Here is a 24,736-nt window from a genome sequence, read left to right as displayed (position 1 = left end):
TTATATAGGTTTATATATATTAACTTACCGTTAAATGTCGATAACACAAACGTAATCGCAGCACGTTACACCGCCACATCAAATAGATTATGCGATTTTGTATTCGTTTACAATGAAATTTCAATAACAAGGTATCAAATATACAACAGTCGGAAATAGGAATGCAGGATATGATGTTGAAGAGATAGAGGTTCACGCATTTATGTAATACTTTGAGATACTAGTGAGATTATACGGCTATCAAGGATAAAGCGCGTACCTATACCTATAGAGTGTTAGTAATCTCTACGGTGTTGCGTTTTTTTTACGCTAGCCATAAGAGTGGTCATTGTTGGTGGGCAAGCGATTTCGGTTTACAGCTTAATAATTAATTACCCAAATAATATACCGTTATTATAAGTATAATCTACACGTGTGTATTATATAAGTATATATTGCCTATAATTTCTAATGGCTATACTATTACGCTAAAATGTATAATAATAATAATATATCGAAAATGCTAGTAGCTTTTCTACGTGGTATTATAAAAATTGCTAAATATTAAGTACCTATATTTATCCTAAGATACGGTTTTGAACAAACTAATTTAGTAATACTCATTTTACTTTGAAAATGTATCATTGTTATTTCGATTTAATTCATAAAAATTATAAATAGGTACCTACAGTATCTCATTCTTAAAAACAATATCGCACGGTTTTTAAATGTTAAAATATAATATAGATATTTATGTGATATAGATAAATGCCCTATGTTATATTTATAATGTATAGGTAGCAATTCTTAATGGCTACGTTGCCTAAGATTTTTTTTTCTTAAACACCTAATGCAATAGGTAACAAAAAAAAAACATTAAAATAGTTTATGTTTTACCAATAGGTATTGCTACAATGAACTAGGTTTAAAGCCAAGTAATCTGGATAGAAAATTATACACTAAAATAACTTAGAATTATAATGTGTATAGGAAATGACCTATATTATGAAAATATAATTATACTTATAACCTATTATAATATCGTATATCAGTTAATTTCATAATATAGGTATACATTAATTATAATTATGCATTCTTCGAATATAGACATCTTGTCATAGTACCATACATTATACAAAATAGTAATACATCAAATATATAATAAACGTAACTTAATGTTAAAAAAAAATTATTAAATTACAACAGTTTATATGATACTCGTTATATCGACGCGCAATCCAATATTGCATAACTCTTGTAAAAATTTGAAAGCAATGATATAAATGATATAATGAAAAATGATCACATATGATAACAATAGAATTCAGAATGGAGAAAAAAATCGTAGTTTTCAAAAATAATAAAAATAAAACAGTTATCTAGTTAAGACAATAACATCTAATCACATATCGTCGTAGAAAACCTATGGTCTATAGTTAAAAATTGATAGAGGATTTTTAAAATTCATTTAGATTACCAATAATATGAATTATTTTTGTTTTTTCATTGTCGATTTATTGTTTAAAATTAAAATTAATAATTTCATAAAAAAAGAAATATTCTCAATATCATCTAAAGAATTTTTTCAAAAAGCTTTTTTTAAAATTATAATATGCAACCTAATAAATATTATGAAGGAATACTTTTAATTAGATTTCTACATCCGTAATAAATTATTTAAAACAAAATTTAGAAATTGACAAAAGGAGTGTAATGAGAACTATTGTATCACACTTTACATTTGTTTATTTTTTATTTGTTATCAAACCGTTAATATATAATATATGTATATATTATATAATATATTAAAGCATTTTAGTATCTATCCAATCTAAAATATTAATAATAGCAACATGATATTTAAATTTTATTTATATTTATAATTTAAAAAAAGTAAAAATCGTTTTATTTGTTTATATATTTTCTTTTGTTAAATTTTGTTTAGGTTTTCGATAGCGCCGTAAGTTTACTATATTTTTTAAATTTTGTATATTGATGTAAATTTTTTAAAAATTTTCAAATTCTACGTAAAATATAAAAAAATAGTGTAAATACAGTAACGTGCAGTTAGAGTAAGCCAGACCTAACCTTCAAGTTTGTTAAATATAAATTCTATTGTATTTCTTAATTTTTAAACATAGTATACTTCGTATTCTCCACCGTATTACAATGATACAAAATAAAACTTGATATATTTTTGTATAGGCAATATATTGACAGAAATGCTCAAAGTTTCGAAGGTCTACGCCGTAAGTGACCACGGTTTTACACAAATGTGAAAAAACAATAATTTTTTTGTTCTATTTAACAGGATTCTGTATTAATAAAAATAAATAAATAATGATTTAAAGATAATTTAAGAAGTACTTCAAGTTTTTATTAATATTTTTTGAACAGTAAAAGAATTTAAAAATAAAGGATAAATCGTAATTATACTTAGGTTTGAACAATGTGTAATGTCATCAAAAGTTGAACTTTAAAGGTGTAAAAAAAATATTGTAATTTTATGATAAATATATTTTTTAATATTTTTAGGGAAATTAATAAGGAATTTTGTATTACATTTAAAGTCTAAGGTATTAAAGAAGAACATTTTATGATTTTTACGAATTTTTTGTTATCAAATCCCCCATGTTAAACGTTTATGAAAAACTAATGTGGATTTGAGCTCATTTTTTTTTTTTGTTTTTTGATTCCAGTAATAATAACATAACAACTTATTTAGAACAATGTATTGATTGTTCAACATTTTTCACTAAAAAAAAAGTGCCACTCTGTTGTATAGCAAGTGTCGAGTGAGTCAACTTAATGGATGTGTTAAATTTAAATTCATTTTGAGCGTGCGGAGACGTGTTGTCAGCCAAAAACTATATTTCATGATATATTTTTTTATGTTGCTATTAAAGTTAAATTCACTTTATAATTATTATTACAGTAAATTGATTTAATGTTACCCGAAAACATTGCATTTATTATATTATTAGAATTTAATAATTGTAATTATGTATATTTATATTTTATACGTTAAATAATAATATACGTTATATTATATTATAGTTATTATAACTATTGAGTCGATAACTCCTTACCGTAACATAGTGGAATAGATCCATATTATTACTATGTGTTAATTGTTAAACGGTATTACCAACTTCGGTGATATCTTAAAATGTATTATAATATACTTAAAACTTTAAATTCCCACGAATATTGCTTTTAAATTAAATTAATAATTTTTTAATCATTATAACACTGTAACTCTTGACGAACTTTATATTAAATTTTAATTATTGTTACTTATCCAAAAAAAAACGTTATTAACATTTTATGAAACAAAAAAACAAATAAGAAATTAATAATTAAAATAGTCTTGAAGAAGCGAAATATTTTGAAAATTAATTATGTAAAAAGAACGCCAATCTAAATAACTGGTGAAAGTTTCAAGTGTCTACGGCTTATAATTTTTGAATAATAATAAATATTTAAAATCGTTTGAGGATAAATCATTATTGTTGCGTGATTTCGTAAAAAATTTAAAATTTAGACGTTGCTTAAATGTTTTCGTATTAGATAATTTTTTTTGTTAGGTTTTTTAAATTTTTAAGAAAATCATGGGAAATTTGTACTTCTCTGTACTCTTTTTAAAGTACTAATTAGATTTATATTTTCAGCAGAAACTATCCTCAAAGTCAGAGCTGTGCCAGGGAGAGGGAGGCATATAAGCCACCTAGGCTGGCAACGTATTTGATACTTTCCACATAGTTCATAATTCGAGTTCGTTATAGTTGTAGAAATTGATAGCAAAAAGTTAAATATTCTATCAGCTCAAAATGTGTTTTAATATTAATATTGATAACCACTGGTAATGATCAGAGGTGGTAAGATATATGGTGGAAGTGTGGGACGTGTATTTTCGATGAACAATTAAAATAGAAAATATAGTAGATATTATCGAATATAAATACAATACTAACATAATATGGTATCACACTATTCTGGTATAATAATTTAGTCATTCTGCATTCAATGTTTGAAAATAATGAAAACGCACGTCAAACTAAAGTTAATATTTTTATTTTATTTATTTATTGTTTAAAATTAATTAATATTACTTGCGTTGTCATCTATTAAGTTCATTTTTTAAATGCTTGAGACAAATAAATAAATAATTGCACTTAGTAGAATCTAACCTTACCTATTGCCTATTATTTATAGAAAATAAATAACTAAAACTAATTTAAACAAATTAAAAAATAAATATTATATATGTATTATATGAAAGTAGGCCCCCACAGGGGGGGGTTAATAGACCTTGAGTACAGGGGCCCGGCTATTTTAAGGGCCTGTTGAAATTTATTTGTAATTTTTGAAATTTTAGCAGAAATACTTATTTTATATTAAATAATATTGTAAAATAACATTTTATGGAATACACACATAGTCATTGATTAATGATAGTTAATTTGATATTTAACCATTGATTACGTTCAGCTCAAAGCCCGCAAAATGAAATATTTAAAATATATTAAATATAAATTAAAATATACTTGTTTTTTTCTTTTTTAATTTAGATAATATTGTGATAAAAAAATAGAAAAGACATTATTAATGTTGAAATGCGTATCTTGATTTTTTATAATTTACTATAGCTAACCCGACAGATGTTATCCTGTCTTAACAGTTAACAGTGAATATTGAATTTGAATTAGTATAATTAAAAAACATTTATTATTCAAAAAATTTTTATATAGGTGGTAAATTGTATTTTTGGAAGTTTTATAAAGGGCCCGGACAAACATTTATTACAAGAGCCCGAAATTGTAGGTTGGGCCCTGTATGAGAACAGTATTATTGTTCAAAATTTAAAGTTAGAAGATTTACAAAATATTGAAAATATTTATACATTTTTATTGAGTTTACAATATGTTTATATAAATAATATTCTTATATTATATAATGTATTTTACTTATATGGTTATATACCTAGGTTAGGTTTATTAATATTTAATATTCTTAAATCAAATAAACTTACCATATATCAAGTAATAATATAATACGGAAGAATTAAATTTTAAAACTAATGGTAATAACTCAATATTGATCTCACACATTTAAAACTATTACATTAGGGCATCAGATTTAAAATTTAATTCCTCCTTATTATAATTTATAATAATGATTGAATTCGAATCGAATATATTTATTTTACATTTTACGGTAAACTCAATGATGAGGTACACTTGAAACCACTTTATACATCGGATGGAATTTCTCGGATTGTTGTAAACCTGTTTTTCCTTACTCCGATAGGCAAAAATATATTTCGACAAGTTCAGATTGTATACATTTTTCAGTTTTTCACTATACTTATTTATCGTACGTAGTACGTACCAACTACTAGGTACCTACTTACGTCGTAAGTACATCTTATTAATAGTTACGTTTTGGACCTTGATAGTTTGTAGTTTGTTTATTCCGTACTAAATTATCTACATGAGTGAGCTCCACTAAAAATATTAAAGATCGTGAACATATGTCATATATCTAACATGCGTAAGTGTAAAACGTCATAATCCTTCTCCCCCGATCATTGCAGTCATAAACGTATGCTATACTCGGGTCTATCTATAATAAATATACTTACTAGCACTCTGCAGATGTATATATATATATACAAATTTTATAATATAATTATCCCCTAGAGATTTATAGTAATTAATATTGAAGTTTGCAGTGCACGCAGCGCTATACCTACAATATCAATAGTACTGTCATGTTTGGTGCCCCCATTCGACATGACATTTGATAAGAGCTAACATTTTACATACCTATGTGGCAATATCAATTCCCCATCTTTACTCAAACCATTCGTTTTACTTTTGAAACTCATATCTTTATCACGACAATTTACGAACCCCTAGATTATTAATTTCATAACTATGTATAATAAATATACTAAATAGTTAAATAATATTATTTAAAATTAAATCTCACTTCACTAATAATAATTTAAATTTTTTTAGATTCTGAACTAAGTGATGAGTCGAAATCCAGCAATTATTGGCGCAAAAACCTAGTTATTAAAATTGAAAAAAAATTAAAATAACACAAGTTAAATATGTAGGTATCTACGTAAAAAATTAACTGCAAATAATTCATGTTAACTATTTATGGAAACTAGAAATTTATAAATTTGTCAATTAAATATGATCAATTATCTAGCAAAAACTTCAATGTTCCACTATAAAATAATAATATGCATGTGGCGTAAACGAGCTGCAATACGAATTATTGCGTAAAAGACAACCACTGCACTTGAAGCACGCGTAGTCACGTAACAAAAAGCAATTTTCATAATAATTTATTTAATAATATAAAATATTCCTGTAGTTTTATGTTTAATTAGACTCACATATTACTTGTCTGCGTCAGTGTACCTATTATGTATAGTGTATACAGTATGAGTATATTATAGTATCTACATGATGTTCATTGTAAGTTCCTACCTACATAGTTCTATTATCATATAATGTTTTACTAATTGTTTTAATTATATGAGTTTAACCTTTTCATTTATTAAATGCAAAAAGTGAAAAATTAAACGCTTACATAAAATTATGGCATTGAAAAACCGAAAATTTTATAATTACTTAAAAATGAGTATATTTTTGAATTGTAAAATATATATTATTATTTATATATTTATACATTTATTTAAATTCAAATACAAATGTGAAATGATATATAAAATACATTTCCGTCAGCTAAGTACTCATCACAATAATCACATTAGAATTATATATTTTCTTATATGTTACAATAACAATTTTATATTGTTTGTAAACATAAGACATTTATCATGTTTGGCTGTAAGAATATTATAATATTTAAAATAAAATTTAGTGTTTCTATCGAACTTTTTGGTAAAAATTTTTTAAAGTTCAAAACACCTGATATGGAAATTCAAAATAGCATTTATAGTATTTTTCTATACAATGAGTCGATTAAGTGTACAATTTTTGTTACTGACACTTTCATTATATTGGTAAGTATATTATAATAGTTATTAAGTTTAAGTAAATGTTGTTGAATTTCAATAACAAATTCCTTTACAACTTACAATTATGATGAAACAATAACTAACTCGTAGATATCATTATAGAACTATGGAATGGTATGCAAACGATATATATGAGCTGCAACACACGATTTATTATGTAGAAAATAATCTCCGACATTAAATAGTACTTGAACGTGTGTAGTAGCTACGTAACAAAAAAAAAAAAACATAAAAAAATGCCATAATATATTGATCTAATATTTCCTGTAGTGATAATGTTAAATGGTTTCTCACAATTTATTACGTTTCTGCAGCAATGTACAGTGATCAATATACATTAGCACTTGTAGAAATTTAGCTGTATGAATCCAACAACTTAAAAAAATTCCAAATTATGTGATAACTTTAACTACCAATAAATTTACTCACATCTTATATATTTTTATTTCTATGTATATACAAGTTTAAATTTTAGGCATTTTTGAGATAATTTTAAGATAATAATTACTTAAATAAGTTAATTAAAGCTAACGTATGATGTACAATAAGTGAAATTGTATAAGTAGTATTTATATAATTATATTTATCCCTATGTATATGTACGAGTAAGACTGATAATGACCGTGTATATACTATGATTATAATTTAAGTAGTGAACACCAAAAAGCCATTCATAACTCCATCAGAATCTGTAAATGTATAATTTAGAACTTTTATTGTGAAAATAGGTAAATATTTTAATGTTATACTTAGACTATACCTATATATTATTATTTTTTTTATGTGGAAATTAAGAATTTTCTTTAGATTTTTTAACCTAAATGAGTATTTTTTCAATAATTTAATACTAAAAATAATTTGGATTTATATACAAAAATGGAAGATAAGTGCATAATGAATATAACTTTACTGTAAAGTGTAAGTGTTGGATGATTTGTAATGGATGTGTTAAATTTGAATTCAATGATGTATCGTTGTATACGAAAAATGATTCTTAGCGGAGACAGTATGCCAGATTGTCAGTTTATATCACTTTAAGTAGGTACATACAGTACAGTACTTGAGTAGGTACTGTAGTATTTCACGATATACTTATTACATCATATAAAATACGTCTTTTTTCCTTTCCAGTAATGTTCAACGACGTCTAAAACTTAACTTTCAAAAACTTTAACTTTAGTTAAAATTTAAAAAAATAACGTAAAAAAAAATATGTAAAATGTTAAGGTGTCGTTAATGAACTATTCCCTCCCCAAGTTATTCATCTGTATTTTATTTTTTCTAGCTATCAAATTTGATTATTGTTTTAGATTGTTAATAACATTGAATAAATAAATAACAATAAAAAAATTTAGATTCAGCGAAATTCGGGTGCTTTTATAAAAACTTATACTTAGTGTACGAAATTAAATCGATCGACGTTTTGATTATTTTTCTGTTATGATTTAAGCTACTCTGTGTGTTCCATTAGCCATGTACTTACATATTATACATATAATATTATAATAGTTTACGATAAAAATCTACTTTAAAATTTCACTGTGTACGGAGAAGCATCTATTATAGTAACATACAATACAAATGTCTAATGAATTATTTTGTTATGTCATAAAATAATCATGAAATCGTTTAATAATTTGGAAATAGTTTGAAAAATTAACTTTTGTAACTTATTATACAATAGATTTTGTACATTCTTCAGATTATAATTTATTAATTTTCCAATAATGAAACTAGCGACTTATCGTCCTTGTACACGGCAATTGTCTCGTTGATCGAAAACTCAATGAATAACAACGTAGTTACGTTTGTAATAATAGATTATATTTAATACAATAAACTGTATTCGTATAAACGTAGCTAGGTATAATAAGGTTTTATGCAACCATTAACCAATACAAAATGAAATGATCTGTTTATTAAATAGTGTTATAGTGAATTAAATACAATTTTAACTACATTTTTACTATTTTAAAGAATATTATAGAATATACAACATAATATGCAATTAATGTAACAATATGTATTTTCATTTAAATACACATTATTATTATAAAACTTAAACATTTTCAAATATTTTTAAGTGAGACGTACAGAAAAAAAATGTATAATATGATTATATAATTACATAATATAAATTCTAGACTTAATAGTTTTTAATATTTAATTACTTACCAGCAATTTCATCTGCATTATTGTTCAATAAATATGAGCAATAAAAAAAATGTATCGAAAAATATCTCTTTATAAAATTATTTAAGCAATTTGTTAAAATACACACTAAATAGCAGGCCGCAGGAGTAGCCAACATGAATATGTTCGCGAGTTATATGGATAAAAAATAACTACACAATGATACCAAATGCCAAAAATGCGTATATAAATATCTACATTTTATACAATTTGACAAATTTATATATGTATATCTATTATATAAATGTGAAAATGAAAACCTCTGAGTGATATGTTCTCGGAAACTACTGAACCGATCGTTATGATTTTTTTTTTTAATTGAAGAGCTCATTGCGGAGAAGGTTTGTGGCATTTGATCGATATTTTTAACTTTAAAAATAAAGGAATTATTGATTATCATAAATAATGACCTGTTACGTAGACTATTATTATTATTTTTTTATTTTCGGTAACCATAGTAACAATTTTTTATTATTATTTATTGTCATAAACCTTATCCGCAATGAGATCTTAAATTTAAAAAAAAAATCATAACGATCGGTCCACAGTAAATCTCAAAAGTCAAAATCACAGCAATAGACTAATATGACAATATGAAAACCACGAGATGGCACATTACCTATTGTATTTTATCCACTGTAGTAAAAAAAAATTGATATAACTTTGAAACTTAAGGGTTAGATATTATAAACTTACGTTTACATCTGGCGGGGTCCGCAATCCACCCGTGGTGAATTACCTACATGATAATATACTGCTCGCATAATCATAAGAGTCTCACGGGCAACGCCAAGCAGAATGACTATAATATTATTACTTGACTAACTCACTGACTGATAAACGTAGAGTCTGAACAATGATAGATCGATGCTTCCAATTAACACAGTACATTCGTAAAATCGTACCATAAATTTAGTGTGCAATAAGAAAGCATTTTACAAAATTCGCACTTTAAAGTGGACAAACTCGAACAAGTTTTTTGAGAATCAAAATGGTCAATGAAAATGTCTTAGTGAATCATATTATAGAATTGGCATTTTTAACGGACAACGAAGTGCACGGGGTCAGCTATAATATCAAAATCTATTATTGTTCATTATTTTTATTATATACATATAATATATATAAAAAACAAAATTCGTAGTTTAAAGTAAATTTTGATTTTATTAACAAGATGCGAGCCGCATCTGAGTATGACGAGAGTCACAAGTTGGCTACCCCTGCTATACAGCATAATATTAATTCAGTTAAAATATTTTAATTATTGTATATATTTCCCTATATCATTAAAAGCAAGTTGTTACGTAATCGTGACAAGTATATTATTCTGATATCTGAATAATATAAGTTGAAAATTATCCCATCGTGCAAATAACACGATCATTACCTAATGCCTACACACACACACACATACACACACACTTAATTAACAATTTTATTTGAATCTTGTTCGTTGTTTGTTACTTAGAAGCATGATAATTGATAGGTTATAAATATAAAAAAATGTAAAAATATTTTATTATCTACTCTTGTTTAGTTATTAATTTGTATAAGTTACATCATAATAATCAAACGCCTTCTTTTTTTTCCAATTTTTAAGGTAATAAGAGATAGGTACCTATAGTAGGTATATAAAAAAATTAATATTTCAAATATCTACTATGTAAAATATACTAATATGCAATTTTAATTTATTTGAAAACTAAAAGTTAATATCCACTAAGAGTAAAATGTAAGTGGGTGAGGGGGGGGGGGTGATTTCGAAAAATATTCTCATGTCTCATGTACCTACCTATGTCTTATGTCCTTATACTCGTACGTTTTATGTATGAATGCAAAATCAAAAACCAACCATTTTCATTAGGAAGCCAAGAAAAGGAAGAAATACCGTTTTTTTTTTTTTTGTAAATATATCACATATATACACGAATAACACATCTATATGTTTACAAGACTTAATAATATAATAAATAACGATAAATAGTAACTTGTGTTATACATACAACTATAACTATAAAGTGCATCATATAGGTGATACATATGTTATCATATTTAGAAATTGAATAGATTTGTGAAAAATTTAAAAATACTGTTTGTATATAGATAAAACTTATAAGTTTTAAAAACTACCAAAAGTATTGAAGAGCACTAGTGTTAGCAATAAAATTTTATAATGCAAAATACACACTCATTGGTTTTTTTCAAGGCGTTTGGCGTAGGCAATTTTTATGACATTTAAAGAAAAATTTTATAAAAACTATTTTAACTACCAAAGTACCAGTTATAAGAGGCTCCACGTCAGTATCGTATATAATAGCTATAGCGATTAAATTTTTAAGTTTTACTAAAACTATTTTCGCACTTAATAGCATTTAGAAAGCTATGATAAGAAATCAAATTTTCGATTATGGAAAAAAAGAACTGTACAATTGTCAATTTTTAATTTTATAAATATAAAATTATTGGTATAATACGGTAGGTTGATTTAATTTTTTAACGGCGCATTTAACACACATTTCAACAAATATCTAAATGATCTACAATTTAATATGTATTAATTATATTATTCAGAATTAATGTATTATTTTTTTCATACATAAAAATAATAATTTGTTAATAACAAAATAAATTTTAAATCTATGGGGTTCATGTTCGATTTAAAAAAAATTGCATATTGATTTAATTTCTGGATAGGTATCATGGGACAAATTTTAACTTTTTGTTAAAGGACCTTAAGAGTTTAAGAAAAAAAAGTAATCTTAGATTTTTATAGCTAATTAAATAGTTGATGCAAAAATTCAAAGTAGCTAATTCAAAGTAGATCGCGACACAGACCACATAGAGGCCATAATCGTAAATTGTTGTTATTCTAAGGAATAATATATTCATAGGTAGGTAGTACCAATATGTTTGCGATATTATCACCGTAGCAGTAAAATTATAACTACTAATTAGTATTATAAGTACGATATAACAATCAACTGACTGATATCACGATATTTTAAGAGCTTAATTGAATATTGTTTATTTTTTTGGTTATATTTATTTATGCCTTAAGAACTAAAATATAATATTATACAAATTATTAGGTTAAATACAATGGTAATAATAAATGTTAACAAGACTCACAGAGTATCTTAATACGTTTCAAAACAATTATAATAAAAAATACCTATTAAATTTAAAATTTCGGAGTAGGTTTTGACAATAGATTATATAAATGGGCTTCACGTCTTCACCTATAGTCATATAGGATAATTTTTCGTATAACTAATTATTTTTGAATAAACTACTAATATATTATATATGTTAGTAATATATAGTTTTATATTGTAATATATTATTCATTTAATACTTATATAATCTTTATCGATAAATGTGTTTTGTCATTTTAATAATAAAGTTTGCTAAGTAAATAAAGTACCTATAACGTTCTTAATTATTTTATTGTGCGAGTAAATGCATAGATTTTAGAAAAATATATTATATTTAAATACTATAATTTAAAATGTTAATTTTATTGTGAAAACGAAAAGTTAATAATTTTTTCTCTTTATAATTGTCATTTAAATCAATGCATTTTTTAAACAGAACATTGATTTGTTAAATGTCCAGGTATTTTTATTCAACTACTACTTAATTGAAGACCAAACTATAGATTTTGAATCGCATATGATAATACCTATAATATATCTATGTAACAATATTATAATTATTATTATTCTACCTTCAAAATATTATTAAAGCGCGCCAAACGTTTCGTAGCAACGGGTGCATAGGATGTAGTACGTTCGTAAACAACTGAATATGACCAATGCGAATCGCCGTTATCACTGATGAATAGAAGACCACACGGTATGATAATACTATTATCATTTTTTTCGAATAAAAATATAAACAGAAAAAAAAAATAAACAATTTTTGTTCTCTACTGGTGGCTGGTCGCGTATTTCGATGTGGCCGTAATTTTATTTACGTTGTTTGACATAAATAATAACATAATAGCAACGCTCTAGTGACCTATTAACGCGTCGTCAGCCACAGTTGTGCATATTGCCTGTGTCAGATCCTATGCAAATGCCCAACAAAACTATTTGTCTAGCATCGAATTACACCAGTTTCTCTAAATAAAAGGTAAGTAAGTGTTTTTTTTTATACAATATGTACATATTATTATATATTATTAGGGATTTTTTTTTTTATTACTACTTGCTGATTATTTTGTTTGTGATCAATTATCTGACAATTAACTCTTTCATATGACAGTTCCTAGAACTTAACTCTGAACTCTATAACTGTAGTTCTAGACTTTCAAATTAAAATATGAAAGAGTATTACTGAGAGAAATAATATTATATAATTGTTAATACAAAAGGAACATGTAAGCTTTAAAAAAATTTAAACATTAAATTATTATTACCTATTGTTAATAAGAAAAGGGATTTACATGACGTGTGGAACATTGTTCTACTTTTTACACAAACATTTTATCATATTGCACAGCTGATACAAACAGTCTTTGTATCATTGGCTAGGGTACTAATGTGCTTGAAGGTTAGTAGTTTATTGGACTAAAATAGAAATGTTTAATATTGAATTAGAATGCAAATATATTTTTTTGTTGATCAAAATGTAAAATTAATGTCTAGTGTGTCAGTACCTCCTCTCTTGGTAATCATACATCTATAAATGACCTAAATGTATGGGTAGACTAATTCAATTTTTCAGTCCGAGAATTTTTTTCGCCAAGCCAAAAATTAACAAGGTACATAATATTAATAGGTCATAAGTTTGTTAAAAATATAATAAAAACAATAAATTCTTTATTTAAAAAACATTTTTGATGTTTAACGTAGATATAATTTTATAAATATAATTAATATTACACACATAAAATATTTCTATAGATATTTATATTTTAATTTACTACCTATACATTATAATTAATTATTATGACTTTGACTATGCGAGTATCAATTCTTTATGCTTTGTGGCGATAGTGACATTGTTATTAGTTATTATGAGTATAAATAATAATAAAATTGTAGTTTTTAAACAAATCCTACAAGCTGTTCGGCTTATATATGATATATATATATTTCGTACAACAGTACATTGTATACATTGTTTGAATGAAATAATTTTGTTATTTGCTATACTATATTTTTAATTCCTAAAATATTATCAGGCAATTTAATCTATTATTGTAACGGGTTTCCGGCATTTATCCTGGTGTTCCGCTAAGCTAGTTTGCACATGTCTAAATGATTCTTTTATAAATCTTGAGAAGTCTGTATAACAACAGTTTATTTTATATTCAATTGTACATAAAATTATTTCATCCAAAATTATTAATTCTTAGTGAAAATATCAGATAATATAAATTCTTTGAAATTTGAATTTTAAATAAAACAGTTAATAATTCTTTGTTAATGATTAATTAATAACTAAAACGTGAGATTGTTAACAAATTTATAAAGGCTTTATACTTAGCTTAACTTAATATCTGAAAGTGACACTACATTGAATAATGTCACCAAGGTATGATTTGTCATTGTAGTAATTAGAAATACTTAAGTTTGTTTATTATTGGGATTCCTAATAAAACAATAACAATGCATTATTACTTGATTTTAGCTATCAATATACTATTAGTTACAACTCCGTTTCATTATTCAAAGTATAGATATTTATAGTTATAACAACTACAATACTAATACATTTTCCATTGAACTATACCAGGAAATTCAGTTTAATTATTTATTATAATATTGATTAACCTGTTTGACATACCGATGTAGTCAATTATATTTGGCTCTGTATTTTAAACTTTCATTCTTGAGCAAATTAAGAAGTTAGTAGGAACGTTCATACTAATACAGAAACTAGCTTTAAAGTAAAGCTAGTAATAAGCTTTATATTTATTCAAATAGCACAATATAGGTACTATAGTTCAACATTTTATTTAATATTATTATGTATTAAGTATAATTTATGAGTTATAAATAATGTAGAATTTGTGACTTGTGCACAATCACTATAACAATTTACCACAAAATACTCTTCAGTTAATTTAAATTAATTGACCTGTTTTCAGAAACTTAAATATTTCTACTTTAGAATTATGCATTTTTATAATATTGTTTGTAAATTTGTAAATCGTTCATAATTTGTTAAAAAGAAGTCTAAGTTTACTAAATTACAAGTTTTTTTTTTTTTTTACAAGTTTACCTTGTTACATCAGTTGTACTTAAAACCTTGTCTTCAATAAATAACCTTAGCTTAACATTTTTTTTTCAAATTTTAGTTATTTATTGAATTAAAATTGTTTACAATAATTAATCATAAATTAGTAAAATAATAATTATGTAATGTGAATAAGTTTGAAAAATTAAGTTAAAACATATTATTTGAACAATGTAAAAAATAACTGTTTAATACATTTAAAAAATATTTTTTTTAGTGTATTACCATTGATTATAATTTGTTCTATTTAAAATCAATGTTATTACTATTTACTTCAAATTTTAATTAAGCTTTTTATTGTTTGAAAATTAATTAAGGACCCAGTAGTATACTGCATTTTAACTTAAAAGATATTTTATACCTATTTCTATAAGAAAATTATGTTTTTAGTAATTCAATTGATAGTTGATAAATTGTTGAATAATCAATGTTGGTACCTATTCATCTAGTATACTACCTACCGCTACTTTGTTTGTGTTGTATGCTACTTACTGTAAAATGTTAGTTACTAATACTAAAAAGTTTCATCTTTTCCGGTAACAACAAAATATACAAAACTAAAATTAAAAACAAAGTTACAAATTACAGTATATCTTACAAGTATTTAAAATAGAATCTAGTAATATTTTTAGCGTATAAAATTAAAATTATTAAAAAATATTGTAACAATTTATTTATTTTCATTCTGTTTAATAATTAAATAATAATAAATTAACTATAGTTATAAATACTTGATAATAACTATTAAGTTATAATGCAAAATAATATCACGTCTTTGTTCTTGAAGCTTAAAATAATATTATTTATATTATAGTTTATAGATTATGATAATTATATTGTACTTTAAATTTAATTAACAATAAAAATAGGTATCTCTTTTTAATTTATAAAAAACCATAATATTTAGTAACTCTTTATACTATTAGAGAATATACGTATAAGGTTAATTATTGTTACAAACTTTATTTAAACTTTTAAATGTTGAGACTTATTTAGAGGATTTTTTTAACTTAGCCAATTTCTTAATTTATATGAGTTAGGCCATATAATATTCTTTTGATGCCAGGTAATGAAACATATGATGTGAATAGTTGTAGGTATAACAAATAATTTCATTTTATTAGGAAGTTTAGGAGGATCAAAAATAAAGACCAAATAATGGTACTCATTTATTGCCATTTCAAAACTATTTGTAATGATGTCAACATTTTTGAACTACATACTTTAACTTCAAAGAAAGTTTTCAAATCTAATAAAATATGTGTAGCTTCACTACTTGTACAACAATCATCTGGATTTTTGATAGTGGATATTGGGTTATTTCTTATAATACATAATTATATTATCTTAAGAAAAGATAATATTATTAAGATTAATATTTATTAATTTTTACTAATAAATTTCTATTTAACTAATGTTTATTAAGTATCAATAAGATGAAGTTTGCACTTCTATAGTAGATAATTTCAATGTATACAGTACACACGCATCTGCATCAGCCATCAATATTTATAAATTTTATTTTTTATTTACAAAATTTAGAACACACTTCAATTATACATTTATATTAGTTATAGTAGTTATATGTAACTACTGGGTATATTATATTTAATTACATGCCTTCAAGTTCATCTATTATATTATGAATTTATTTACATACATTCATTTTTTTATTTGGAACTTACATCCTTATATACTATGTACTGGCCGATATTTTTATTTTGTTTAAAATATGATTAAATTGTATAATAAACATGTTTAAGACACTATTAGAAAAAAACATGTTTTAAATTATTAGGTAAACAATTTTTTTTTTTATCAAGTGATAATAAGTAATACTTTTGTTTAGTAATTGAAAGTACAGTAAAAATTGTATATGTTGAATGTCAAGGATTCAAAATTATTATTCATTATAAAATGTATTCAATATTTCACTAAAAAAATATTGTTTTTTTTTTTTTAGTTTTGATTTATTTATTAAATTATGTAAGATAAAACAATTAGTAAATACTAATTACATTTAAATACCTATTTACAATTACAAAGACTTGTTATAATTATTACTTTACTTCACATATTTTTTTTAGATATAATATTCAGTTTAGTAAATGTATAGTTATACACAGTTAACACAATTACTAATACAAATAATATTATCAAATTTTTATCGTTCAGCTAATCAACTATATGGTTTGCTATAACCGATAAAAAAATATATTACGCACTTTTAAAATTCTCAATTATAATAAAAAAAGGAATTTTTTTTTCTGGATTTCATGTTTTTTTTATAAGTTATTTCTTATTTACTCACTTTAAAACATTAATCAAGAATATATATTTTTAAATCAAAATATCAAACTAACTAAACATGAATATTAGAATTTAAATACATAAAAATATCTTTATGAAATGTTTGAAATAATGTAATGTATTATTTTACTCAATTCCTTTTTAAATTAAATTGCTTATAAGGTATTTGTTATAATCTGATATTTTAAAAATAAAACACATAATTTAGAATAATTCAAAGAATGTATTCCATTAAATTATTGAATTAAGTTTAGGTAATTATCAAAATTAAGTTGTTATAAATATAAATAATAAAAAAAAAAAACTAGGAAGTCAGTTTACAGCTATTAGTTTATTAGTAGGGTAACAAGTGTTCCTTGAAATTCAGTAGGTCACTATAAAGGATGTGTTAATTAGAATTCAACATTAATTCATCGAATAGAAAAAATGATACTGAGAGGAGATGAACATTCCTTATTATCATTAAAAATTGTTCTATTAATAATAATAGTATTGCTGTAGATTCATCTATTTTTTTCAAAAACTTTACAAACCTACTTATAATATATTATAGACAATACAAATATAATATAATATTTTTGTTGTCAATTTATAATTTATAAGCCAATGCTGACATACTGTATATTGTATAACAGTGTGATTAGATTTATGATATAAATAGCTTAAAATAAGTCCAATAATTATGAATATTGTATTGTGTGAAATATATATATATAAAATGTACATTTTTACATAATGGTAAAATGAATTATGTCCCCAAAATTAATGTTTTTGAATTACAAGATAACTAACATTTTTAGAAAACAAAAAATTCATTTTCATTTAAATATTTAACTTAGCAACATTTGAACATGGTATAAAAATAAATTGTGCATATGTATTTTTATATTTTTAGAATGTTAGAATGCTGTAACTGGCCTGCAAGAATAACTTATGATTTATGAATAATCCTGTCTACATAGTATAAATCGCAAAAACCGAGGAAGTCGCTTTTTTACTGTTTTTCCTACTAATTATTGATAAAGTTAATTTATTGTTTAATAACTTAAAAATTTAAAAAACAAATAATATTCGATGCTTGAAATTTTTATGTTAAAGCATTTTTTAGACATGATATAATTTTTAATACATTTTAGCTTTTTTGAGTTATTGAAGTATAAATATTTGATTTTTAAAATTTTTTTTTTTTTACAAATGTTGATAAAAAGAGTACGCTTACTTGCATGGCTGCATTTATTGTCTTCGTCTTATTCTTACAAGTGTGTAGTAGCAAAACAACGCTCAGCAGTTCACGTTTCACTTCTTTGGTTTGTTGGCTTAATTATTAGAGTGAATCGGCTTATTATGATTGGTAAAAACTTTATCTGTGTTCGTATCTTGTTTTTTTTTTACGATAATTCCATTTTTAAGTGAGTCATGAGCATTTTTAAACTGCACTATTTATTTATGTAAAACTCGATAAAAAAAATGAATTATCGTAAAAACAACATATAAACATTAAACACGGATAAGGTTCTTGCCATACAATTTCTCCACAGTTCACTCTAGTATTAAAGCTAACGAAGCTAAATGTGAACTGCCAAGTGTAGATTTGTCATGTTATACGCACTTGTAAGACGGAAAAAAAAATTGCGGGTGTAGCGTCCCATAATGTTTAAGCTCCGTTGAAGAACTTGAAAATATAAAATACAATGTTCAAATTAAGTTATTTTACTGGAGTTAAAAAAAAAATAAATCTATTAATCTACGTTGATATTAAATGAACATTTGAAGTTCAAATTGTGATAAAATTTGATATTTCAACGTAAATTAACAATGTTTTTTTAATTATCTTATTGTAATTAAAAAATATTAGACTTATAGAAACTTGAAACATACTACTATGACATAAATTATTAATTTAATATAAAACTATATATTCAATAGAGTTACACTAATTTTCAGCTATTTATGATATTATATTCATTTGACTCACCGTCATTAAAAAAATTCAAAAATACACAATTAGATACTTATTTAATTGAAAAATAACAATTTTAAAGTTAATCTAAAAATATTATTTGTAATCTTAGAATTTTTACTCTAGTTATTTCAATTCAAAATGATATTAAAAAAAAATTATTTTTGTAAAATATAAAATATTTCAATAAATATGAATTGTTCTTCGCGTCAGAATCGTTTTCCCTATAAATAACGAATATATTACTAATTTAAAATTTAATACACATTTATTACAATGCCCTAATCATTGATTTGGTATACACTGGATACATAATATAACAAATATACAACAGCTGTATGTCCAATTTTATTAAGTATTCGGTTTATTTATTAGAAATTAGATAATAGATACAGCGCATACATTTATATTACATTTTCTTCGAATACAATCACTGTATATTTCTTTTTATTTAATTCATTTTAAATTAATTAACATTTTTATCGTTAGTTAAATGTACTATAATTTTGTTGAGTTATTAATTCTAAAAATAAATAAATTGTAATTATTGGTATCGGGAACCACACAATGTATCGATCGGTGGTCAGACCAACGATCACAACTGAGATATATGAGTTAAGCGTGTAAGCTTATGCTAAGAAATCTAAAATTGTATGAATCCACTTACAATTGTCTATATTCTAACTTAAACACATAAACACCATATTAACTATGTAAGTTTAATCAAGTTTACTAATAAAAAAAATAATAATGTCAGTATAGCTAGGTACTGTTATTTTTTTCAATTTGTATAGTTTTTCTAATGATTGAAGATGATGTTTCAAATTCCATTTTGTTGTTATTATTTATTCTCGAAGGTGATTTCAAATGTAACGTGCTAATAGACGTACATAATCCCCTCCTTGAATTGTACTCCTCCAAATCCATTACTGGTTATGTTCCCCTCTTATTAGATCGAGTATAGAACACATGGTGAACCAGCGACAATCATCATGCCAGTGAAGAGAGACCGGCTCGATCAGGATCTCGTATTTTTTTTTATGGCGTGCGTGTTGTTCTGTTTGGCCTAAATAATATATTTACATTTTTTTATCTCTCTAAATGTTGATAGTGTAAACAAAGTATGTAATTCGTATTTTATGTTGAGTTATATTTATGGTGTGGACCAAAGTAATCGGAGAAAAATGAATTCTGACCAACATTAACTATTGTAGTTATTTGATTCGGTGTAACTCTTTTTTAATTGAACGAGAAATAAGTATGAAAACTTGTGATATTAACGATCAGGTAAGAATAATACCAAAGATTTATATTATACATATTTTTATGAATTTTAATGGTGTAGGCTTATGAATGTACTATTAAGAATTAATTTATACCTAAATTTAATTTAAAGTAGGTAATTGAAAATAAATACAATTTGTTTATTTTGAGTTTTTATTTTTATTAGCGTGATATAGTTATTGATTGTAACTTCTAAAAATTGTCGTTTGAAATATTTATTTTAAATGTAGTTATAACTTGGTAAATTTGTTACAAATTATATTTAATACCATAAAATACTATTTATAATAATCATCAATTTTATGTACCTAAGAAATGTTATAAAAAAAATATTTTATTGTACTAATTCAAATTATCAATGCGCGTGGGCGGAATTTATTGTAAGATAATATAATGGTCTTCAGGCTTTTTTATAACAAGTAAATCGCATTTACTAATAGATTAAGTATTGAAACCATAATTATTTTTGTTAATCTCAGGTTATATTTTAAAAGTGGATTTGCTTATAAGCTTATATTATTTACATATAATCAGCAACCCTCTATACTCGCCCTTGGTTTACTAAATGCATTCTGCTGTTCTGTTAGTTTTACTAGCTAAACGTCATTGAATTATTATTTTTATTTTTTTATATAATTATGATTTATAATATGTTTTCCTAGGAAAAAATATTGGGCCTTGTGCCCGTTTTATAATTTTAATATAAATAAATAAAAGCACGTCCAGATGTATATCATGATGTATTCGTGTGTAATAAGATTTTCTATTAGGTAAAAAAAAAGTTTTTTCATTTAAATCTTACACATGTATGTTAAACTTTAGGATTTTGTTTTGAGAAATATTTCTATATAAACTATAAATTATTACATTTTAGTTAAAATTCTCATATCCGTTCTTAAATTATATGATTGTTTAGTAATTATTATAATTTATTTATTTAAGTACCTACCTATAACATCATAATGCTATGTTCAGCACAAGGTTATTATTTGCGTGTAGTACTTCTTTCATTGTACTTTTTGTGGTAGGTATTGTATGTGTATACTTTATAATTTTAGATACTCGCCGTTCCAACTGATGCGTTTATATGGATATACATCGCATGTTTATTAACTGTATATGTATGCTGTTTAATTGTTAAGGTCTTAAAAAAAATTGTCATGTGTATCCACATAATTTACATCTTATGACTATAAGGACAAATTTCTAGTCTATATCTGTACGAGATAATAATGTATATTAGGTATTATAATTAAGTGTTTAAATACGTATTGTTTGTTTACCTACCTACTGTATGTTAAACCAACAATATTATCATCAGATTTGATTGATATCGAGCTTAAATAACCTTGTCATGATACAAAGTTTTCTGTTTTGCCAAAAATGACACGTTATTGATACGTTGCTCCACTGCAGCCTACTTCGAGTATATAGATAGTTATCAACAATATTTCAATTATATTCAACAATATTTATAAGATCAGTAAATAAAAACTTATAAGTTATTCATGAGCATAAAATTTAATATGTGCAAAATGTACAAATATTGTAAGAAACTAAAAAATATTTACGTATTTGTACATAATTTTAGGTCGTTTATTGTTCTCAGTTTTGGTTTATTTTGTATATTCTATACACGTACGTTGAAAAACTTAATTACAATAAAATTATTTCTACAAATATAAAAGTATATAAAAGTATATATAGTATATAGCTGTATACTTAATATAATATGTATTATTAACATATTACATATACTGTGTATGTGTCTAAATATTTACATTATTTGAATTTCTACTAATATGATTTAACAATCAAATAAACCCGTAGTGAATAGGAATATAGATTATATATTAAACCCCATATAGTAATAGAAAATAGTTAAACATTAGAGTTATTTCTCGTGCAAAAACAAATGTTCCTCTATTATTATTTATTGAATGTGCTCAACCTATTATATTTATTTATAGTTTACTTAGTACCAAATTTGAATAATAGCGATTGACAAATGTTTAAATGTTTCTATGTCCGAACAGCATTATATAACTGAATAATCTATAAATTGATCATTAAAGTAGTCAGTGCCGCCGATGTTAGCTTCAAAAGGTATTGCACAAAAATATTATCTGAGATAAAAGATACCAGTTAACAGTGAATTTGTTACACTAAAATACGGAACAAGTTTCATGTAGTTTTTTTATTAAAATATATTTATAATCTGTTATTTTTAAAACAATATGCAAATAAGTTAGACGTATATATAATTTACTGCACATGATTAATTTGTGGAAATTCTTCACCAACGTTTCTGATTCATGTATTTATGTCCAAATATCTATAACTTGTATTTTTAATGTATACCTATGGTTTAATCTTTGCCCTCCATGGTACCATCCATCCCCTTCCACGTTACGTATACACAGAGGTCAATGCCACTGAATGTAGTCTAAATAACTACATACTACTAATTTTTAATTAATTTAAAATGTTTAAACAAAATTCTCTTGTTATTATATATGTATACTTTATGCTCAACCGAGAATACTTTAAGTACCTACATACTTAGTTGGACTAAAAAATCTATTGTAGTACTAGAATAATAAAGACAAACATGTTTTGTTTTTCTATAAGCCTGTTTATTAAATTATTAATGCGTTCATACAAAATTTAAATATAAGTATTAATAAATTAGGTAAATTGAGAAAAACGCAATTTATAACCATACAAATATTTGGTAGGACTGAAAAGTTGTAATGAGAAAAGTAATTTTGTTAATGATGTCTTTCGGGTGAGGAATCGATTAGAGTTATATTAGGTATATACTTATTGTGTAAACATACTCGTAAGTCATAGATTGCCTATGGTTGTTTGAAACTCATTTGCGATTTGTGTGTAGAATATAGAGGTGAAATCGTTAATTATATTTAAATGACAAAAATAATTTTTTAATAGGTGTTTCTTTAAATAAGTTTGATATGTTTCAAAAATTCGGACAAAATATTTCATATATTACTATTATAATATATAATATTTACTTACATGACATCGCCAATGGTTTTAATGACGCGTTTATTATGTGTTCTTCCTATACTTCCATTAAGTTTAAAATTAGTATTATAATGATTAAAACTAATTCTGGATAATATCAAAAATTAGAATTTGTATATTGATACATAATTTTGTATTCAATTGTAAATATTAATTATTATGATAATAATTTTAATCAAATCAGATTAATAATTGATATTTTGATATTTGATGTGTTCTATTACGGTGTCGTAAATATAGTTTTCAGAAATAATATATTAGTATTATACAGGTTACATACTTACTTATCTATACTTATTTACATATGTATTATTATACTTATTCAAATTTATTTTTAAAACGTCGTTCCATCATATTAATGCTTGAACAATAAAATGACGAATAAAAAGAAACATTATTAATAATATTATTAGATAGCTGATAATTTTTATCCGACAAAATAACTTAATAATTTATTTTATTATTTATAAACACAAAATACATAATTATAATAAAATATATTCCACACATCCCAGAGGATCATTCTATGGTTGTAATAATATTTACAGTAGGGAAATTCATGATTTGGTAATTGGTTTATGTAATTTTTAGTTTTTATATCACAGTATGTTTCATAAAAAAATATTATATAGTCTTGTGATGATAAATTGATAACT

General features: G+C 24.0%; 1 protein-coding gene across 1 annotated transcript in view; it reads left to right on the top strand.

The window, feature by feature from the left end:
• The first annotated feature begins 20,744 nt into the window (after positions 1 to 20,744).
• Positions 20,745 to 24,736, top strand: part of LOC114121939 (long-chain fatty acid transport protein 4-like) — a 45,959-nt gene continuing 41,967 nt past the window's right edge. Inside the window, exon 1 of the mRNA XM_027984456.2 lies at positions 20,745 to 21,035. Within this exon, the coding sequence (XP_027840257.2) occupies positions 21,009 to 21,035 (27 nt within the window). The 5' untranslated portion in view covers positions 20,745 to 21,008. The remainder of the gene's footprint in view (positions 21,036 to 24,736) is intronic.

This window comes from Aphis gossypii, chromosome X (genome assembly GCF_020184175.1).
Source record: "Aphis gossypii isolate Hap1 chromosome X, ASM2018417v2, whole genome shotgun sequence".
NCBI classification, from domain to species: domain Eukaryota; kingdom Metazoa; phylum Arthropoda; class Insecta; order Hemiptera; family Aphididae; genus Aphis; species Aphis gossypii.
The sequence above is the reverse complement of the archived record's forward strand: the minus strand, read 5'-3'. Positions and strand labels throughout refer to the sequence as shown.